This window comes from Lampetra planeri, chromosome 23, assembly GCF_965212315.1.
Source record: "Lampetra planeri chromosome 23, kcLamPlan1.2.h2, whole genome shotgun sequence".
NCBI lineage: Eukaryota > Metazoa > Chordata > Hyperoartia > Petromyzontiformes > Petromyzontidae > Lampetra > Lampetra planeri.
The window spans coordinates 3,833,066-3,855,387 of NC_136129.1; the positions used below are offsets into that span (position 1 = coordinate 3,833,066).

General features: G+C 49.8%; 1 protein-coding gene across 3 annotated transcripts in view; it reads left to right on the forward strand.

Annotated features, from left to right (window-relative positions):
• Positions 1-587: 587 nt before the first annotated feature.
• Positions 588-22,322, forward strand: part of LOC144726250 (acetyl-coenzyme A synthetase, cytoplasmic-like) — a 55,986-nt gene continuing 34,251 nt past the window's right edge. For all 3 annotated transcript variants that reach the window (XM_078604793.1, XM_078604794.1, XM_078604796.1), the window contains exons 1-2: positions 588-1,470; positions 16,134-16,329. In XM_078604793.1, coding sequence (XP_078460919.1) covers positions 1,185-1,470; positions 16,134-16,329 — 482 coding nt within the window. In that variant the 5' untranslated portion in view covers positions 588-1,184. The remainder of the gene's footprint in view (positions 1,471-16,133; positions 16,330-22,322) is intronic.

A 22,322-nucleotide genomic window follows, 5' to 3' on the forward strand; every position in this document is an offset into this window, starting at 1 on the left:
CCCCGCCCCCTCGTCACTCACCGCCCCCCCCGTCACTCACACACGGGGACCCCCCCCACTCCAAGGGGGGGGGTGGCAGTTTGTTGTGAACGCGCCGGATCCGGATCCCCAATGCGCGCCACGGGAACCGGATCCCCGAGGAACCCGCGAGTTGCGGGAATCCGGATCCGCGGAGGCTCTTGAACGACGCGGGGAAGTGCGGCACTGCCCCCCCCTCTCGACTCCCTCTGCCCCCCCCTCGACTCTCTCTCTCTGCACCCCCCCCCTCGACTTTCTCTCTCTGCACTCTGCCCCCCCCTCGACTCTCTCTCTCTGCACCCCCCCCCCTCGACTCTCTCCCTGCACTCTCTACACACTCCCAACACTGTCCACCTTGCACTCTCCCTCATCTCTGCACACTCTCTCACTGCACTCTCTCCACGCACTGTCTCACTGCACCCTCCACGCTCCCTCCCTGCACACTCCACACACTCTCACTGCACACTTCCTCACCTCCACACACTCTCCACGCTCCCTCCCTGCACTCTCCACACACTCTTACTGCACACTCCCTCACCTCCACACACTCTCCACGCTCCCTCCCTGCACTCTCCACACACTCTTACTGCACACTCCACACACTCTCACTGCACACTCCCTCACCTCCACACACTGCACACACAATCTCCCTGCACACTCCACACACTCTCACTGTACACTCCACACACTCTCACTGCACACTCCACACACTCTCACTGCACACTCCCTCACCTCCACACTCTCACTGCACACTCTCCACACACTCTCTGCACTCTCCACACACTCTCACTGCACACTCCCTCACCTCCACACACACGTACACACACACACTCTGCCTACACACACACTCTGCCTACACACACACTCTGCCTACACACACTCACACTGCCTACACACACACACACTCTAGCCACACACACAGTCTAGCTACACACACACTCTGCCTACACACACACACTGCCTACACACACACACACACTGCCTACACACACTCACACTGCCTACACACACTCTGCCTACACACAATCTCCTCTCCCTGGACACTCCCCTAGCTGTTATACCACCTCCATCCACGCAGTCTCCGCCCTTCGCCCCCCGTCTCTCCCCTCTCTCCTCACGGCTACCTCATCCACTGCCTCCTCCTCACTCTCGTGGCCGCCTTCAGCATGAGTGGGAGCGCTGGTGCAGAGAAGAAGGCGGTGGCTGCTGCTGCTGATGATGGTGCTGATGGTGCTGATGTTGATGCCCGTGTAGCCGCTGTTGCTGTTGGCGGTGCTGCTGCTGCTGCTGTTGTTGCTGCTGCTGATGGTGTTCATGGTGCTGATGGTGTTGATGGTGATGATGGTGGAGACCGTGTGTGGGAGCCTCCACCCAGAGTTCGGGAAGGAGCTCACATCCCGGACATGAAAAGCTACCAGGAGACGTACAGACGTTCCGTGACGCAGCCTCAGGGTGAGTGAGACACAGGGGGGGGGGGGGGGTAAGGGGCACGGGTTGGGGGCTGGAGGGACAGGTTACACCGAGGATGTACAGGGGGGCACCACGTGGAGAAGGTGACCAGAGGGACACGTGGACGAGGATGGTACACGTGGTGACGGGGGTATTCGGAGACGATGATGTACTGCGGGGCACAGGGAGGACTCGGACACTGCGACTCATAAACCCTGAACGGTGGCACGCGCAGAGCTTGAGACTCGTGTATGTAATACTGGTAGGAACCACCTGGTTCAACCAGCCCACAGGGGATTATTGTGTCCGTCCGTCCGTCGTGCAGGGAGGGGATGGGAGGGGAGGGTGGGGCTGGGTGGGGAGGGAGGGAGGGGCTGGGTGGGGATGGGCTGGTCATCCCATGGTGCCCTTATAAAACTCAACGTTTAACCTACTCACGCCGGCTTGTGCCCGCCCTCACAGTCGGGCATATTTGCGGAATACACCACGCCGCCGTTGACCATGGCCGTTGACCGAGCAACCCAACGTTCCTACCAGCTCCCTCTGCAGGAATGTGTTACTGACATCACAATGCCCTTTACCCAGTAGAGCCATGAAGTGTTAATGTGTGATCAAGGTGGGACTGAAGTGTGGTTAAAGTGTATAAAGTCATAAGGTGTTGGCAGAATAGCTCTCTCCCTTCCTGAACCATGTCTCGTGTGACTTCACGCTATTTACTGCTCACCCTATAACTTTTCTCGTCCACTTTCAATGAGCTGTCCACTACTGGGCAATGTGTTTTGGCGATGCTGCTTTGGCAGCAATGTCCAAGTTCAATTAAACTGGATTGATGTGCTATGAAGAAGGACCGTTGCCCGAAACGTTGCCTATTATTTATATATTTAATTTCATAGCCAAGGTGTTATCTTGGCCGGGCGTGTAGAGTTGTTTGTCCAGCATTGTGCCAGGTAATGCAGCGTCTACTGTAGTGAGAACAATTTAATCATGTTTATTCCTCTAGGCATTGGGATCTGTTGGTTAGGATTCGTCTAAAATTAGCTACCTCATTATGTTTCGATTTAAAGCTTTCGTGACTGCAGGGATTCGTATTCTTGGTTCTTTCGGTAAAGTCACGTAGAAGGGAAATAATAAACTAATAAAAATAAAACAATAAAATTCTCAAGGAAACATTTCTTGCTGTGGGTTTCACACCTGACGATGTTTGCTTGTATTGCAATCGAAACGTCGTGAGAATTTAATTGTTTTATTTTTATTATTTTATTATTTCCCTTCTACGTGACTTTACCGAAAGAACCAATAATATACTTAATTATTGTCTTGGGTTTTGCCTAAAAAATTATATTTCCTCCTATCGTCTCTTTCTCCAAGTCGTCATGACTTCAAAACGAGTACTACCACATTCACGGCGGAGTCAACAGTTGGTTGTTCTATGAATAGATTCGCTCCCGTCATGGGAATGTGGAGTTTCGGCCACTGCCTCAGCAAGACTGCTGCCAGGAGATGAGCTCTAATACCTCAATGCTCATTTGAGGAGGAATGCATTTTGACTTAAAACCATCTCAATCCAAGAAACGTGGCTACTCTTATCTAGCGCAATGTTGGTAGTGCTGTCTGTTGCTGGCCGCTAGGCGGTTTGGGCATTTCGGCCTGTGCACAAAAACCGTGATGTAAAAAAACTATCTCTCTGTGGCTATATTGAAGTGCAATCTGCTTCACAGCAGCCTGTGAATGTATGAATTAGTACATATTTAATGTGCGGTTAATGTGTGGTTACGGCGTGGATAAAGTGTGCCGCCGACTAGCATGGGAGAGTACGATCAAAACATTTCTAAATTATTTGGTTGCTACTATAAATTACCACATGATGATAATATTAGACATGTCAGTGGGCTATCATGTGTTGTCAGGTCGCCTCCGAAAAATAGCTGATGTCTCATTGGACTTTAGTTGGTAATATAAAATGTTTTGTTTCATTTCTCTGCGATGCGAATAATTAATCTACGTCGCACTCGCACGAAAACCGAATTTCATCACTCTGTCTCCTCGGGGTGGTGTTCGTACGGGACGAGACCGTTGACGGAATGGCAGTGAAAATGAGAGAACGCCTCCCAATAGGAGATGGAACCGTGATAACCAGTTCACGTATCATTTGCTGGGATCAATCGCTCCATTGCAAGAACGTGACACGTGGTGGTGGTGGCGGCGGCTTGGGGAGACATTCATCCAGCAGCGGATTGGCAAAGTCCTATAATACACGTGGTTTATTTCCAGAAAGGGTACAACCTATTCTTATTCTTGATTTGAAGCTTTCGTGACTGCAGGAATCCACACTCTTTGGTTCTTTCGGTAAAGTCACGTGGGTAGAAAATAAAATAAATCACGACGTTTCGGGCGCAACACAAGCGTCTGCCATCAGGTGGGAAAGCGTGGTCTGTTGCTGATGCAGACTGTTTTAAAGGTCCCTATTATTTTTTAATGCTCACCCCGAGCTATAAATGCTGTGATCGTGCATTGTCTTTGTGCTGTTCCCCTTTTGGCGTTTTTTGGTCTGACACTGGTAAGACGAGGCCCTAATGAAGACTGTCTCAGGCGTAGGCCAATCAGTTTCAAAGACAATGCCATATTCTCAGAGCATGTTTGTTTGCATGTTCACCACAAGTACTCATCGTGATTAATGCAGACTTGGTCCCATTTCAAAAGGTTTCTTTTTGGTGTTTCAACATCTCAACGCCTGGTTTCTTGCCAGAAAGGGTAAAACCTATTCTTATTTTTTCATATCTTGTGTCTTACCATGGCCAAGGTGGTAGACTGGGTTGTGATTATCGTGTATGGTTCCTATTCATAATCGTCCGCCGTGGTCAATCCACTGCTGGATGAAGGTCTCCCCAAGCCATCACCACATCTCACGATCCTGCTATGTGACTATCCACCCAGCAGCTGCTGCTGCACACAAACTGAATTCATCACTCCGTCTCCTAAGATGTGCGTCCTCTCGGACATGTTCCATTCCTTGGCTTCCACTCCATTATTATTCTTAACTATCGGCCACGGTTAATGCGTGGTTCAGGTGAGCTTATGATGATGCTAAAGTGTGGTTAATACGATAAGGTGTGTATTACCCCGTGGTTAAGGCGTGAGTAAATTGTGGGTTAAGGTAATATGGATAATTATAATAATTAGACATTTACACAATGCGCTATCATGTTGAAATATCTCTACCGTGCAGACAAAAAAGGGCTTGGGGTATATGTGTGGACTGGATTGTGGTTGAGGTGTGTGGTTCACTTGTGGTTGCAGGTGTGGCGAGTGCGCTGTGTATTTCTGTGCTTGGGTGAGTTTTTTGGTGAGGCTTGCTGTGAGGTTGAGTGTGGTTACTCCGCTGTGCAGGAAGGCGTTATATTTGAGTACATTTTGGATTGTTGTTATCGTTCTAATCGCACGACGATATCAAGAAGGAAAGTGCTGTGTCCACAGACAGTCCGCAGTAGTTTCACAGTAGGGGGGAGATGGATGCTATGTGTTTCACCATTGAGTAATTTTCCGTGTAAGTTTACGAGTTTGGAAATGTTTGGACCCTGACACAGGCACACAATGGCCTACTCTTTTACAGTGACATCTGGTGTGTTATTTAAACTTGCATTGCGAAGGAAACAGCGCGTAGTATTTAATGGTTAATACGCACCGCATTATTTACCAGGGTGGCCTGCCGGATTCGAACCACGAACTTGCGCAACAACCCGCAAGCGGATGCACTATCGCTGGGGCCATGTCATGGCCAATAACGCGAGTGTGTTTTCACATTGGTAGTTAGGGGAACGGACTGGCTTGTGTTTCGACAATGTAAACCAAAGATTAGGATGCCATAATCCTGAGGATAAGATTAGATTTCAGTGAGGCTGACACGAGGGGTTACACCTCTTTATCTACCTGGATATCCGGAATGGGTTTCAAGACTCTTTTTTTAGGAGGGTCCTGCTTACATTGGGGATGTTTGGACCAATTATTTTGGCTTCGTGTGGTCAAAATCTGGAGTAACAGGAGAAAGACACACACACACACGAGTAACGCTCATACTCCGCACAGATGGATGCAAGAATCCATTGTTGTACCACCATCTCATGGCCACTGCACTGCCCACCACCTGGCACTCCCAGGCAAGTCCCCCATCCAGTGGTAACTAACCAGGCCCAAGCCTGCTTAGCTTCCGAGATCTGATGAAATCGGGCGCGTCCCAAGTGATTCTAGTCACAGGCAATTTGTCTTTTTTTAGACCGCAAATATGGAAATCGCTTAAGTCCTTACATTTTTTAAAAACATTCCCTTATCTTATTGTGCTGTCGGGTGTCATTTCATGAGAGACAGGCATATCCGTTCGGAACTTTGCAGTCAGGACTGAACTGAGTTGCCAACTTGTTTTTATGCAGCGGTTCTCAACCCTTGGACAGCTCTTGGTGGGGGGGGGGGCAGGCTGCGGCATGGATGCCGTGCAGGAGAAATTTTGAATGTGCACGGGGGAATGTCATCGTCGCGTTGTGGTGACAAAACACAGATGCACAATATACAATGTGTAACATGTCTCTTAGACAAAACACACTGATATCAAGGCTACGTACTGTGCAAAAGAAGTTCTACATACATAATACATAGCACATGAAGCACATGCCTCTAAACACAAAACACAGTAATTTAAAACATGGCTTACTAACACAAAACACACATACATAACATGAAACGCATGCCTTATGGACACAAAACACACAAATAAACAATATGACACACATGCCGTACTTAACATAAAACACACTAATGCACAGCATGCAACACGTGCCGTAATGTAACACAAAACACACTAATACCCGACACGTTAATGCGTGCCTTACCAACACCACGTCGACTCGAGGCGTTGACTTGTTTAACCCTCTCTCTCTCTCTCTGTCCTGTGGCCTGAGTAACTTGGTGTTGAGGAGCCATGTGGACCAATGGCCTTGATTGTCGGGGGGGCCCAACTATACCTCAACGGTTGAGTTTTGAAGCACCGTGCAGTTGCTGCAACAGTGGAAGTTGCACGTTTATAATCTTTTTACAAGACCGCCCAGGTTTATTTGCCTGCCGAGATTGTAAAGTAGCTTGGAGATGGCTCTGAGTTGAAGTTCCTTATTATCATCGTCATCGGTCGTTATCAATCCGCTGCCGGATGAAGGCCTCTCCTCTCCCTCGTCTGCTATGCAGGAGTTCGTGGGTTCGACCTCTGACCCTGACGGATGCCTGTTGTATATCTGGAGTCCGTGTATTCTCTGCCCCTGGTGGTTGCTTGGATTGTTCTCCGTACTCGTCCGCTTTTGCCCTCCTCCGCATTTGGAATCGACGTGCGTTTAGATTTCTTTGGCTGCTGCTACTATTGACGAGCTATTATACTGGTAGGAACCTCCTGGTTACACCAGCCCACAGGGGATTATTGTGTCCGTCTGTCCGTCGTGTGCTGGGTGGAGAGTGGAGGGTGGGGAGGGGCTGGGTGGGGAGGGTGGGGCTGGGTGGGGAGGGGCTGGTCACCCCGTGGTGCCCTTATAAAACTCAACGTTTAGCCTACTCACGCCGGCTTGTGCCCGCCCTCACAGTCGGCCATATTTGCGGAATACACCACGCCGCCGTTGACCCTGGCCATTGGCCGAGCAACCCAAAGTTCCTACCAGCTCCCTCCGCAGGAATGTGTTGTGCGACCGGGTCGCCTTTGCAAAAGAGCTTGTTGCTGAGTGGGCTTTAGCTGGTAAATAAAATAGTTTTAGTTTAGTTGTATCTCTCACTGCCCTGCGATACGAATAATCCATGTCGCACGCGCACGCTGACTCATTTTCATCGCCTCATCTCCTCGGGGTGGTGGACGTACTGGACGAGACCGCTGCTGGAATGGCAGCCAAAACGAGAGAATTCATCCCAAAAGGAGATAAAACCGTGACAATGGGCTCACGTAGCAGTCGCTGGGATCAATTGTTCCATTGCAATATCGTGAGGGGTGGCGCCAGCTTGGGGAGACGTTGATCCAGCAGTGGATTGGCACTAGCCGATGATGATAGGATTGTGGAGTTGCCACCACTGGCTCATTCCTGTAAAAAGCAAATTAACGAGACCATATTTCCATAAGGAGCTGCTAATTTGGTGTTAACGTGCACCCGCATTGAGATGGAATCGTTTCAGTTCTGAACCGGAGCTCATTTCCTCGGATGCAAATGGATTCGCCTGAAATATCATCAGTCTTTTGGCAGCTGAGCAGTCACGCAACGTCTGCTGTAAATGTAGTTTTGAGCGTGCCATACTTCATGTTGCTGAAGTGAATTACACAACCACTTAGCAATAGGCAAGGCGCGTTAGGCCAAGCCGCTTCATGGTGCAGTGGTAACAACTCGTGCCTCACACAGCAAGCAGAACGTGAGTGAGTGTGTGGAGTTTGTAAGTCCTCTACCCCCCCCCCTGTTCGGAATGGGTTTCCTCCTGGTTCTCCACTTTCATCTCCTAGCTAACAAAAACAAAATCCGCGTAATGTAACTGGCATTGGTCAAAACATCCCAATTCTGAAAAAATGACACTGCAAAATGTCTCGGTTTGGTATGAGACACATAGGCAGAAACATTTGCCCCTATTCTGAAAGCTTGGCAGGACCTTCCTGAACATCTGTGAAAATGAGCTTCATAGCTAATCAGATTCCTCCAGTATAAATAAATACTCTGATTCCGATTCTTAAGTGTCAAAGTGAGGCTATTCCTGGGTAACCAAGCATAATAATAATACCAATAAATGTACTCCAAATAAAAGTGTCTCCCTCTTCAAATGAGTATTGTGGGGGGTGCCCATTTCCTGGTAGGTTTGAGTAGTCCGTGTTTGAAATTCCACATTCCCATGACTAGTGACGGTCTCAATGTAGGATTTCCACCGACGTGGCACTCACTTTATCAGTCCCGGAGAGATGGTTCTGATTTTAGAACCCTGACTAACTCAAGACCTTCAAAATTGTAGTTTAGGGTTGGTAGATCACCTAATGCTTGGCAAAACTCGCAAGGCATGTGGCCTGGGTTAGTACAGCAAGCGGGGTTCATTAACCCATCTGTGTGGACCTTGAGCGGCTTTTTTTTTCCTCCCACCATATGCGTGAGCTTTCACTGGGTGCTTTCAATGTCTTCCGGCGTGCACAACCACTACCCCATCGAGATCAGTTTGCGTGTTAACCCACCACCCCATCGAGATCAATTTCACGTTGATTTTGTTGAGCCCGCTAAGAACTTGAGAGACCAGCAGGATGAGTCTGATTTTGCAAGAGGGGACCTGGGTTGTCACCAAAATAACAGAAACACATTTATTACTGGTAGGAACCTCCTGGTTACACCAGCCCACAGGGGATTATTGTGTCCGTCCGTCGTGCATCCAAAAATGCGAGGGGTGGGGCTGGGTGGAGAGGGGAGGGGCTGGGTGGGGAGGGGTGGGGCTGGGTGGGGAGGGGCTGATCACCCCGTGGTGCCCTTATAAAACTCAACGTTGAACCTACTCACGCCGGCTTGTGCCCGCCCTCACAGTCGGCCATATTTGCGGAATACACCACGCCGCCGTTGACCCTGGCCATTGACCGAGCAACCCAACGTTCCTACCAACTCCCTCCGCAGGAATGTGTTTTTAAAGAGCAACGAAGCGAATATCAATCGGCAAAAACAACGGCGTCACATGCGAGATTGAAAACGCCGCAACTAGCAGCGACTGACGTCCGAAACGTTCCTCACTCCCCCTTCCTCTTTCACCAGCGTGCACTGAGCTTCGCGGTGAAGTATGGTCGAACAACCATCTTGACCAACACAGCGTGTGCAGGCCTTCAACAGGGAGCAGAGCAGACCGCGGAGCTGAAAATTATTGTAATAGGTTTTTACCCTTTCAACTGGTACAAAAATTGACACCTTTATACAAGGCATCATGTTTGTAATAACCACAACACAAGCAGTCAAAATGCAAATAAAAAGAAACAACTCTGATGATGATAATGATATGCACTGTCCTTGAAGTTGATTGGTCCACACCCGAGACAGCTTTTTTTAGAGCCTAGTCTCTATATCAACTTCAAGGACAGTGCATATCATTATCATCATCAGAGTTGTTTCTTTTTGTTTGCATTTTGACTGCTTGTGTTGTGGTTATTGCAAACATGATGCCTTGTATAAAGGTGTCAGTTTTTGTACCAGTTGAAAGGGTAAAAACCTATTACTATATTTTGCCACTGGTAAAGGAGGTCTCATAGTCTAATTCTTATTATTTCCTTTGGTCGTAAACTACACAAGGGGTAAAAATGCAACACGTCAGAGCTTGGGCATTTAAACTTTTAGCTGTGCATAGTTTTAGCATTCCAGCCTCCCAGCTGATGTCACCTGCGGTTTGGTTGCCGACTCTCCGATCTGCACGTCACACTCGGCCTTTGGCGCCTCTTTCGAGTGATCTGGAGCGTGGCTTTTTTTTTTTCAGCGCGCCTTTGTGGTTTTTCAGCTCTTGTCCGGTTTGTTTTTGTTCACTCGCGACATCTCTCCTTTGTGGTACAGGAATAGATAAGCCCCCACATTTTTATGTTGTCGTTGGGGGTTTTTCAACATATCTGAAAACGACAAGGAAGTATCCCCCCCCTCCCTCCCCCCCATCATCGGAGCGGTGGAATAGCGCAGGGACTACAAAAGCCGCGAGTTCAAAACGAGACTCGGAAACCTGTGAAGCGCGAACAGCACTTTGCGCGTTATCCAGCGAAACAAAAACAACATCGCCATATCCTTAAGAAGTTCATTGTGGTTCTTGTCTTAGATCATCATAAAGGTCAATTTTGACCGACTGACAGCAGCAGTGATTGGGCCAATTTCGTCAAAATTGGAGCTCATCAGCGCAGTCCAGTCACCATTGTTCACTGCTGCAAAGTCTGCTTCTGGGAACCATATATGCGTTGTGGTCCTAATAGTCTTATGTTGATGATGTTTTTCTTTTGCCATTGACGGATTTCATTATTGTTGGCCTTAGCCAAGATAATGGGCCCTGTTGCGTGGATGTGGGGGACTCGACATGGATGGATGTAATCTGTCGCATCTCCGATTATAATCGGAGACGCGACATGAATAATTTCCAGAGGCAGACTGTGCAACTTTGAGCACTGTTGACTATACCATGCTGAAGAGCCCTAATCAGCTGAAACCAGTCAATCACAGTTGCCTATCACTGCTAGTGCCGTCATTCGGTCACGTTTGCTCACAATTAATTTGATGGTGACCTTAAGATCAGAGGAATCACAATGCAGTTCTTCAGTAATCGCTGATGGTTTTGTTGCATAATTCGCAAATGGCCGTGTGCTCTGGATACTTTCTGGGTTTAGTTTGAAACTCATCGTGGGGTTTTTTTCATCATTTACAGGTTTCTAAAAGCAGACCGTAGGCCTCCTTCACGTGTCTGTCCCTCCACATAGAATTTTTTTTTTAACACATGTAGAGTTTTGCATAGAGCTGGGACCGATATCTAACAGTTCACCAGCATCGATCCCAGCGAGCTTGACGCTTCTGATGAGACGCTGAATGTCGAAACGCGTCCAAGGTTTTGCTTGTGTTGAAAAAAAAACGCCGTTTAAACTACGCGCTCCCAAAAGAAAAGCCATGTGGCTTATGGGATGTGGTGGTAAAAACTCGTATATTTATTATGTGGAGGGACCGATATCGGAAGTATGTGTATTGTCTGCTTATCTAATTTCTTGCTTCGTATTATCCACGATGACGCTGATGAATATTGTCTGGCAGGGTTTGTTCCACAAATGAATAGTCTCCTCTGGACAGCAGGGCCGCACTTTGCAATTGCATTCGTTTTTTTCTAAAGCGCCGCATCACTTATTTCTCCCATGCCAAGACAAAAAATAAATATCTCCTGTATAGCTTTAACAGACTGTTGGGGCAAGTGCTGTTAGCGAGGGCGTAGGTGGCTAGCACCACGCCCGACTGCCTTTGTCTCCCGAGTGGAAATGTTTACAAATGGCACCAGGCACTTATTTGAGGCTGAGTCGACGTCAGGCAGGCCCAGGACCGATTCATATATTCGTCAGTGGGGTTAATGGCCCTGAACAGGAATCCAACTCGGGTCAGCGGGTTCGTAGCACAGCGCAATAATCGCTTCCTCCCACCTCCCACTCCTCCTTACTCCACCCCCCTCTCCGCCACCCTGGTTTTGAGTGGTCAGACTTAGCTGGTTAGTACAGGTTGACAATTCAAGCTCAACTCCAGCCCCGCAAGTGATTTCTACGGGTTCTTTTCAATAACGATCATTATCGTATTGCATAATCCGTACAGATTTCGTTACAAAACGCCTTGGGTTGCATTGTTGTTGCTGTGCTCGCGCCCCACCACGGATCTCCCCTGTTAAATAGCCGTGAAACTGGCTGAACGGGATCAATCTGTGTGCAAATAAAATAAGCTTGACATTTGCAACGAGCACCACGCATTATTCACACGGAGGCACGGGAAACCACAGGTGAAGGCATCCCGAACCAGTGCGCCCATCGAATGCCCGTGCTCCGTGGCCCTATAGTGGGACGTCTTTTTTGGGCCAACTCCATGAATGAGTTTATAGTAATAGGTTTTTACCCTTTCAACTGGTACACAAACTGACACCTTTATACAAGGCATCATGTTTGCAATAACCACAATACAAGCAGTCAAAATGCAAACAAAAAGAAACAACTCTGATAATGATAATGATATGCACTGTCCTTGAAGTTGATTGGTCCACACCCGAGACAGCTTTTCCTAGAGCCTATTCTCACATGGTGTTGGACCAGATGACGCCAAAAGGTGTACAACTCAAAAACAGCACACTATCAGAGTATTGAGAGCTCGGGGTAAGCATTTACACTATGAGACCTCCTTTACCAGTGGCAAAATATAGTAGTAGGTTTTTACCCTTTCAACTGGTACAAAAACTGACACCTTTATACAAGGCATCATGTTTGCAATAACCACAACACAAGCAGTCAAAATGCAAACAAAAAGAAACAGCTCTGATAATGATAATGATATGCACTGTCCTTGAAGTTGATTGGTCTACACTATATTTTGCCACTGGTAAAGGAGGTCTCATAGTGTAAATCCATGAATGAGTGTTGATGCATGCGGAAAGAAAGGCCACAGTGCCTGGAAACGTTTTGAGACGTATTGCACCCAATCGCATGCAATTAGTCTCATCTCATACATTTGAAAGGGCTCACCCAGTGTGAGCATGTCTCTGTGCAACACAAGGTGCCTTCTTCTTGGTTCTTTCGGTAAATTCACGTAGAAGGGAAATAATAAAATAATTAAAATTAAACATAACCAAATACAATTCTCACGACGTTTCGGCCACAACGCAAGCAGCCGTCCTCAGGTGAAGAACAGGTCTGTCGGAAAGACAGCGTCTGAATGAACACCACCAGGCTTGGCAGCGTATATTTAAGCCGGGTTAGGGGAGGAAGGGCACCATTAGTGTCCACTTGCAGGCACCTGGCCTGCAAGTGGACACTAGTGTGCTGGTAGGGCGGCGGGCGGTGGGGGGGTGTGCGATGAATCCCGCTGTGTGTAATCCTCACGATCCTACATTCACACTTGTAGACGCTGTACCGGGTCCTAGGTTGGAGAGAGGGGAGACCTGCAGGAAGATACATTTGGATTGCTCCATTACGGACTCATTTTTGTGTGCTCTCAGGGAGTAGAATGGATTGGGGGGGGCCGGGCCTTGCAGGTATACGGAGTTGGGGCGGGAAGCTCACAGAAGGTTGGAATAAATGGATGAATTTCACCTGTACTCTTTGGTTTTTCGGTAAAGTCACCAAAAAAAAAGAGTGGATCCTTGCAGTCACAAAAACTTCAAATCTAGAATTAATTTCACCTGATTCGCTCGTGCAAAATGAAACCCAATCCTGGCCTCTCCTGAGCTCTGACTGGGTTGACTTGCACCGCTCACTCATCATCTCGTTCATTCATTCATTCACTCACTCATTCACCCATTCACTCACTCCTGCTAATGAGAGTCTATCCTGGTCGATTTGAGTTCTTACCTGGTTACACAAAATTAACTTCGACTTAACCCTCTCGTCGCTCGTTATCTTACTCATTCATTAATTCAGTCACTCATGAAAATGAAACTCCATCCTGGTGTCTTGAGTTCTCGATTGGTTACACAAAATAAAACTCTCCGACTTGACCTGTTGACCGCAACATGCTTGTTATTTTCATGACACAATCGCAAGGATTGCGTTTAAGTAAAACCCACATTGCTTGCGGCCATGAATTTGCTCTTGGGCTTTGATGCATGCACGCACGCATGCGCGTGTGTGGGTGGTTGTGTTGAGTAAAGCGACATTCTGCGCCGAGTGGTATTGATGCTGTTCATAGTACTGCGCTACAAACTCACTCACGGCCAACACCAGTGATTATCTGAACCGTTCCTGGGACTCCCCTAGGTCGATTCACCTCCAAATGAGCACCTGTTGCCATGTGCAAACATCACCACTTGGGGAGACAAAGGCGGCCGAGCGTGGTGCTGGCCCACCCACCCCACCTCGTGTGCCGCGCCGGCTTTCATAGGTGCTACTCGCTAACAGCACTTGCCCCAACAGTCTGTTAAGGCTACACGTTGGATTTCTTCTCTTGTTATTCTTATTTTTACTCCTATTGTACGTGACATTTGTGAGGTTGGCCACGTCATCGGGTGCCTCAAAGGGCTCATTCCGCGAGGTTTTGTGCCGACGCAAATATTGTCAAGATGGGAGGCGCCTAAGCAATCCTTTACCGCCGTCCTCGCTCGATGTCCAATCGCGAATGCGCACGCACTTGGGAAATAATTAAAAGGTAAAGGCGCAGCCCTGCAATTGCGGCTCTCGCCACCAAATGGCAGAAGGGGCCCCCTCGATGGGGGGGCGGGGAGCTGTAGAGAGCCCCCCCCTCTTCAAAGGTTGCGATGAAACGGAGGTCATCGCAGATTGTTTACAAACTATACAAAATATCTACTCAGGTGCAGTACCAATCTGTGTTTCTAGTCTGTGCTTCTAATCCGTGCTCCCAATTCGTGCTTCCAATCCGGGCTTCCTAATCCGGGCTGCTTCTTAGCTGCACTCCGAATTCCCACTCCCAATTTTCTGCTCCTTATCCGCATGCCGAATCCATGCTCTCAATCCGCACTCTTTATCCGCGCTTCTAATCCTCGCTCCTTACCCGCACTCTCAATCCGTGGTCCCAATCCGTGCTCTCAATCCGTGCTCTCAATCCGTGCTCCCAATCCGTGCTCTCAATCCGTGCTCCCAATCCGTGGTCCTAATCCGTGCTCTCAATCCGTGCTCCCAATCCGTGCTCCCAATCCGTGCTCCCAATCCGTGCTCTCAATCCGTGCTCCCAATCCGTGCTCCCAATCCGTGCTCCCAATCCGTGCTCTCAATCCGTGCTCCCAATCCGTGCTCCCAATCCGTGCTCCCAATCCGTGCTCTCAATCCGTGCTCCCAATCCGTGCTCTCAATCCGTGCTCTCAATCCGTGCTCCCAATCCGTGCTCTCAATCCATGCTCCCAATCCGTGGTCCTAATCCGTGCTCTCAATCCGTGCTCCCAATCCGTGCTCCCAATCCGTGCTCTCAATCCGTGCTCTCAATCCGTGGTCCTAATCCGTGCTCTCAATCCGTGCTCTCAATCCGTGGTCCTAATCCGTGCTCTCAATCCGTGCTCTCAATCCGTGGTCCTAATCCGTGCTCCCAATCCGCACTCCCAATCCTGGCTTCAAATCTGCGCTCCCATTTCGCCATCTAAATCTGCCCCCCCAATCCGCGCTCCCAATCCAAATTTAGTGAAAAACCAATGAATGGTAATGTTTCTTTGTTGGTGACCGGCTGAGACCATAAACTCACTAGACTTGAGAATCAAGTTTTGTTACAGCCTGATCGCTTTATAAGTCTACGCATCTCTATGTGGGTCTATCTGTCTCTTATGTGAGGCTATTACTGGTAGGAACCTCCTGGTTACACCAGCCCACAGGGGATTATTCTGTCCATCCGTCGTGCAGGGAGGGGCTGGGTGGGGAGGGAGGGGCTGGGTGGGGAGGGTAGGGCTGGGTGGGGCTGGGTGGGGAGGGGCTGGGTGGGGAGGGTGGGGAGGGGCTGGGTGGGGAGGGTGGGGAGGGGCTGGGTGGGGAGGGTGGGGTTGGGTGGGGGGTGAGAGGGGTGGGGCTGGGTGGGGAGGGGCTGGTCACCCCGTGGTGCCCTTATAAAACTCAACGTTTAACCTACTCACGCCGGCTTGTGCCCGCCCTCACAGTCGGGCATATTTGCGGAATACACCACGCGCCGTTGACCCTGGCCATTGACCGAGCAACCAAACGTTCCTACCAGCTCCCTCCGCAGGAATGTGTTAATCTCTATACGAATCTCGACATGAGTTTGTGTATCTGTATGCATGTCATTGGTAACCGGTCTCAGACCATTAACTCGCCACTTGAGAACCCAATTTTTTATCGGAGGCATCTGAGATTAATTTCCTGACCGTGGCTACCATCAGTGTTCAAGTGATTTCAAACCAGCTCTGCCCGTGGCTCTCCTTTACAGCACTTGTCCGGACGATCAGCTAAACCTACACTGGATTGGGATCTTTGTCACTGTGTGCAGAGTACTGGGCGGAGGTGGCGAAGGACTTCCACTGGGAGACCCTGCCGACGGGCCCCAGCCTTGAGTACAACTTCGACCCTGGGCAGGGCCCCGTGTCCATCAAGTGGATGAAGGGGGCCACCACCAACGCCTGCTACAACGTGCTCGACCTGAACGTCCACCGGCACAAACTCGGCGACAAGGTCGCCTTCTACTGGTGAGCGGCCGCCGGCAAAATACCGGTGCCTAAAACGCTCCGGCGCACGGTGACTTTTTTGCACGACATGCGACCGGGTCGCTTCCTGCGGTGAGGCTCCTCTGGCCTCGCGAGTTCTCAGTCCGCCCCGGGGTTGGCTCAGTGGGTGGTGAGCGAGCGAATCGCAGTTACCGTCCACAGCCCAGGGGAGTGGAAATCGGTGCCAGGTCCAAGGTAGCCATACTCTTTGGTTCTTTCGGTAAAGTGACGTGCTGTGGTTGTCCCACCTGATGACGAACGCTTGTGTTGCGCCCGAAACGTCGTGATTTATTTTATTTTATATCTACGTGACTTTACCGGGAGAACCAAAGAGTATGGATCCCTGCAGTCACAAAAACTTCAAATCTAGATAAGCCCAAGGTAGCGGTGCATTTAGTCATGCGTGTTGATCGACGCGGCAGCCCCACTCTTTTCAAGTGGTTATCGCACGATTCGCGGCGATTGCACACATGGTAAAAATTGGAACCCGTTCAAGTGATGCCACCTCGGGTGGTACTGATAAGTGGGATATCTGGTCTGGGTACGAGTTTATATCCTGGTGCGGGGGAGGGGGGGGTTGATTCAGCCCATCATCCTTCGGGGAGTTGGTAGAATGAGTACCACTTTGTGCAGAAGTCAACAGTGGTGGTGCTATGGTATGTGTTCTTCTCAAGAAGTGCTGATAGTACAATTGGAGCTGGTGATTAAAAAAAACCAAGAAAAATTAAACAGGAAAAAACTCAAGAGGAATGATGATTATGACGATTATGATGATGACAATGATACCCAACCTGGATATTTTTCCCATCTCTGTTGTTGGACGTCCTATGGGACATGTTTTCCTCCTTTGGTTGCCACTCGTTTGTAAGTCTCGACCACCGGCCATCAACTCCTCTTGGAGATGGTGTCCGGCCCAAACCAAGGCCCAAACCAAGGCCCAAACCAAGGCCCAAACCAAGGCCCAAACCAAGGCCCAAACCAAGGCCCAAACCAAGGCCCAAACCAAGGCCCAAACCAAGGCCCAAACCAAGGCCCAAGCCAAGGCCCAAGCCAAGGCCCAAACCAGGGCCCAAGCCAAGGCCCAAACCAAGGCCCAAACCAAGGCCCAAACCAAGGCCCAAACCAAGGCCCAAACCAAGGCCCAAACCAAGGCCCAAGCCAAGGCCCAAGCCAAGGCCCAAGCCAAGGCCCAAACCAAGGCCCAAGCCAAGGCCCAAGCCAAGGCCCAAGCCAAGGCCCAAGCCAAGGCCCAAACCAAGGCCCAAGCCAAGGCCCAAATCAAGGCCCAAACCAAGGCCCAAACCAAGGCCCAAGCCAAGGCCCAAGCCAAGGCCCAAGCCAAGGCCCAAGCCAAGGCCCAAACCAAGGCCCAACCAAGGCCCAAACCAGGGCCCAAGCCAAGGCCCAACGTTTACTTTTATAGTTACATCATGGAGAGAGATGGCGACGGCTTTGACGGGGGAGGCCTTCTTCCAGCAGAGGATAGATCGCGGCTCGCGATGATGATAAACCTTTGCGTCATGCGTCAGTCTGTGTGACCACTTCCACCGATGCAGCCAGTTCAATGACGTCAGAAACAAACCAAACAAATCAATATTTTGACACAGCCCACCGCGCGAGGTTATTTTTATTGTGCACGTTGTGTGTGTGCGCTCGCGTGGTTATTTTAGTGATTGAATGCACGTTGGGGTCGCGTGGCCAAGAAAGTGCTCATCAATCAGCTCAACTTAGCAGATTAAAATCTCCGCCGGCAATCGCCCGAGCGAGGTCGAGCGAGGCTTGTAATTTCCGGGAGTGGTGGGGACGAGCGAGTGGGCGAGTGGGCGGGCGAGCAAGCGGACCGATATTCCATCCATCACGGCCGTGGTGGGCGGAATTCACTCCGCGACCGCTCCTCTTCTCTGGCAGAGTTAATGTTGTCGATAGTCGTCGTAAATATTATCTCTCGCACCTACGTACGATGCGAAAGAAGTTCAATGTACACACGTACATGATTAGTATCCGGTCGGTGTGTGTGAGATTTGTAATTGACAGTAAATGTATTTTATTTGAAACTAGGAAATGTATTTTATTTAATATCGATTATGGTAGTGCACTATGTTAAAACATGTTTCAAATGTAATTCTCATCAGGCCCCCCAAAGGTGTAAACAAGTCCAGTCCTCCAAACCTTATCATCCACTCTGTCTCCCTTCTGGCCTCTCTTTTTAATGGGCTGTTAAACTTAACTAAAACAAATTTATTTTACCAGGTAAAGCCCACTGAGCTATTACGCTGTTTTTCAGAGGTGGCCCGGCCACACGTGATAGTCAAGTGACTTATAGCGTATGTGGGAATATATAGGAGCAGCCAAATAATCAAAATGTGGAGTAGGGGGGGGGGCAAAACCAGAGGAGGAACCCTGAGAACGATCCACGTGATGACCACGGGAAGAGAGAGAAGACGCGGATTCCAGATATACAACAACAGGCATTGTCAGGGTGCGGCATCAAACTCACGACCTCCTGCGTAACAGGCGTGGGAGATAAAATCTCTTCGCCAACGCGTTGCCTGTTATATAATTTTTTACCTTTAAGGTCACACACACGCAGTGTTGTTATTTAAGAAAATGTTGGATTTACTTGGTCAGTCAGGCACATCTTAGCTTTGTCGATTTAGTAAAACATTTTTTTTGCTGTGTACATTATCTCGCCTGCATCGTTCACGCACGTTGCATTTGGTCTGCAATCACTTCCTTGCCGAGTAATTGTCTCAATGCTCCTTTGGTCTGGGTGCCTTGAGGTGTAATGCATTCGAGGTGTGGTATGAATAATGAATGTTGATGTTGAATATTATATTGACACGGAGAGATAGATGCATGCTGCCCACTGGCAAATTACACATGTACACACATGCAAACTTACATGCACGTATGGACACAAATGCACAAACGTGCAAAGACGCGCGCAAACACACAAGGGGACAAACACAGAGGTAGTGCACACAGGAACGGGCAGAAAACAAAGACTCCCCATATAGCCTGTAACAGACTGTTGGGGCAAGTGCTGTGAGCGAGCGCCACTTTGAGGCCACGTGAAGTGTCGAAGGATCGCTGACACGAGGTCATGGGACAGACCCAGGTGTACCGTGGTTTGACTGGCTTGAGATGACTCGCTAGCGCAGCGCTTTGCTCTTTGTCATGAGCGTCGCTCCTCCGCTGTTGGAGGGCAACTGCCTCCAACTGCACAGTCGCGTGCTTCACTATCCTCCTCCATGCACACACACACACGTACATACATGCATACAAACACACACGCCTCGGATTATCACGGTTGGCTACATATGGTGCGAAAGAAGTTAAACATATATACATAAGGGCATTCAAGCACGATACAAAGGCAAAGCTCCCCCGTATAGCCTCAACAATTTTTTGGGGCAAGTGCTGTCAGCGAGCACCTATGAAGGCCGGAACAGCACACTTGGGAGTGGGGGGCCAGCACCACGCCCGGCCGCCTTTGTCTCCCCAGTGGCGATATTTTCACATCACACCAGGTACTCATTTGGGGCTGACTCGACCTAGGGGAGGCCCAGGACCGGTTCATATAATTGTCACTGGTGTTGGTCGTGAGTGGTAATCTAACTCAGGTCTGCGAATTCATAGCGCAGCGCAATAACCACTACACTACCGCTCCCCACTCACATACAAAGATCCCCCGTATAGCCTTAACAGACTGTAGGGGCAAGTGCTGTTAGCGAGCACCTATGAAGGCCGGAACGGTACACGAGGGGGTGGGTGGCCAGCACCACGCCCGACCGCCTTTGTCTCCCCAGTGGCGATGTTTACACACCGCACCAGGTACTCATTTAAGGCTGAGTCGACCTAGGGGAGGCCCAGGACCGGTTCAGATAATCGTCACTGGTGTTAGCCGTGAGCGGGAATCGAACCCGGGTCGCCAGGTTCATAGCGCAGCACGCTAACCGCTACACTACCGCTCCCCACTCACATACACACACGTAAACACATACAAACACACACACATTCAGAGTGCATACAAACACGGAGCCACACTCGTGCAGACCCACAGGGAGCCCTGGCTGGTAGGCGCGTGTGTGTACATCCGTGCGTGCGCGTTTGTGTGACGTGGCAGTCGTGTAGCGGTTAGTGTGCTGCACTATGAACCCGGCGACCCGAGTTTGATTCCCGCTCATGGCCAACACCGGTGACCATTTACTGAACCGGTCCTCGGTCTTCCTTGGGTTGACTCAGCCTCAAATGAATACCTGGTGCGGTGTGTAAACATCCTCACTGGGGAGACAAACGCGGCCAGGCGTGGTGCTGGCCACCCACCCCCTCGCGTGCCGTGCCGGCCTTCATAGGTGCTCGCTAAGCCCACTTGCCCAAACAGTCTTAAGGCTATACGGAGGAACTTTGTCTTTGGTCCTGGCCATGAATTCCAGCGACGTGTTTGTGCTGTCAATGTCACCCCGCTCCCCGGACTACAGCTGGATCCGGGCAGCGCCCAGACTGGCTCACACTCGGGGTCACGAAGGGCAAGGAGGGGTACGGGGGGGAAGGGCAGGGAAAGACAGAGAGGCCGAGTCAGTGATTGACACATCGAGAGGGACAGACAGACACACAGACAGAGGGAGACAGAGGAATAGATGGACAGGTTTACAGAGACACTGAGAGTGAGTGACAGATGCAGAGACGGATAGAGAGGATGATAAACGTACATCTTGAGAGAGACAACAACAACAACCGCCATTCGCCACTAAGTGGCGGTGACGTCACCACGACGCTTGTGCCAGGCCAAGTGCACCTTGAGGCCACGTGAAGTGTCGAACGCCCGCTGGCAGGAGGTCACGGGGCAGACCCAGCAGGTGCCACGGGTCGACTGACCGAGATGACCGAGAGAGACACACAGACAGACACACACGGAGGACAACCGATCATTAAATATGCAAACAGATGTCCACAAATTTAGAGAGAGACTGAGAGATGGATAGACATATGCACAAAGAGACAGATTTCCTGTGACAATCCAACACAGAGGCAGACAGAGACACACACACAGATACATACACACACACACAGAGACGAAGACACAGGCAGAGAGGCTGAGTGCGCATGTTCACGAGACGGATATTGATATTGATTCTGCAGCTCACGTTTTTTTTATTTGATGAATTACAGTGCCGCACGTTTTTCTCCCAAGCCGCTGCCTTGAATCGCAAATATTCGTTGGTCGTGGAGGTCTGTATTGATGGTGCCGTCAGCTCTCAGCCAGTTGAAATCGCTTTCAAGAGGTCATCTCAGCCCATCATTATCATCTATCCAGGGTCGTTAAGACGAATACCACTATTTGGAACATTAACACTGGTCGTCCTATGGACAATTCTTTTCACCACTACCACGGTAATGTGGAATTTCCAACACTTGCCTGTTTGAGCGAATACTGTTCGGTTAAACAGCCCCCCGAGAGCCTACATGGCACGGGGGAGGTCGGGGGGGGGCATTCATCCAGCAGTTGATTGACAGCTTAACATTGACATAATCTTCTAATCGCTTAGAGACGACCCTTGCACTCTGCTGCTGTTGTTGATAGCAGTTCGATGTATGTAGGTGTATTGAATTTATTTTGCACCGTGCATACCCAACCGTGCTAATCGGAAGTGAAGATGAAGGACAATCTGAATTATACAGGAAGGAACAACAGTTCCACACTGCCCACCAGGGATTATTTGTCTGTCTGTCGTGCATAGCCACGCCCTCGATTTGTATTTCATAGAGCGCTTCGGGCGGGCTCGGCACCACGTGATGCACCGCCCCACGCAGCTTGCGCCGCGTGACACGAATCGCACGAATGCGCTGTCCAACCAAGTTCCTACCTGCCCACTCCGAAGGAACGTGTTTTTTGGGGGGGTCTACAAATTTTGGAACTCTTTTGGATCAACTTTTTACCTCCACACATCTGGGGGGGGGGGTCCACTTTCTAT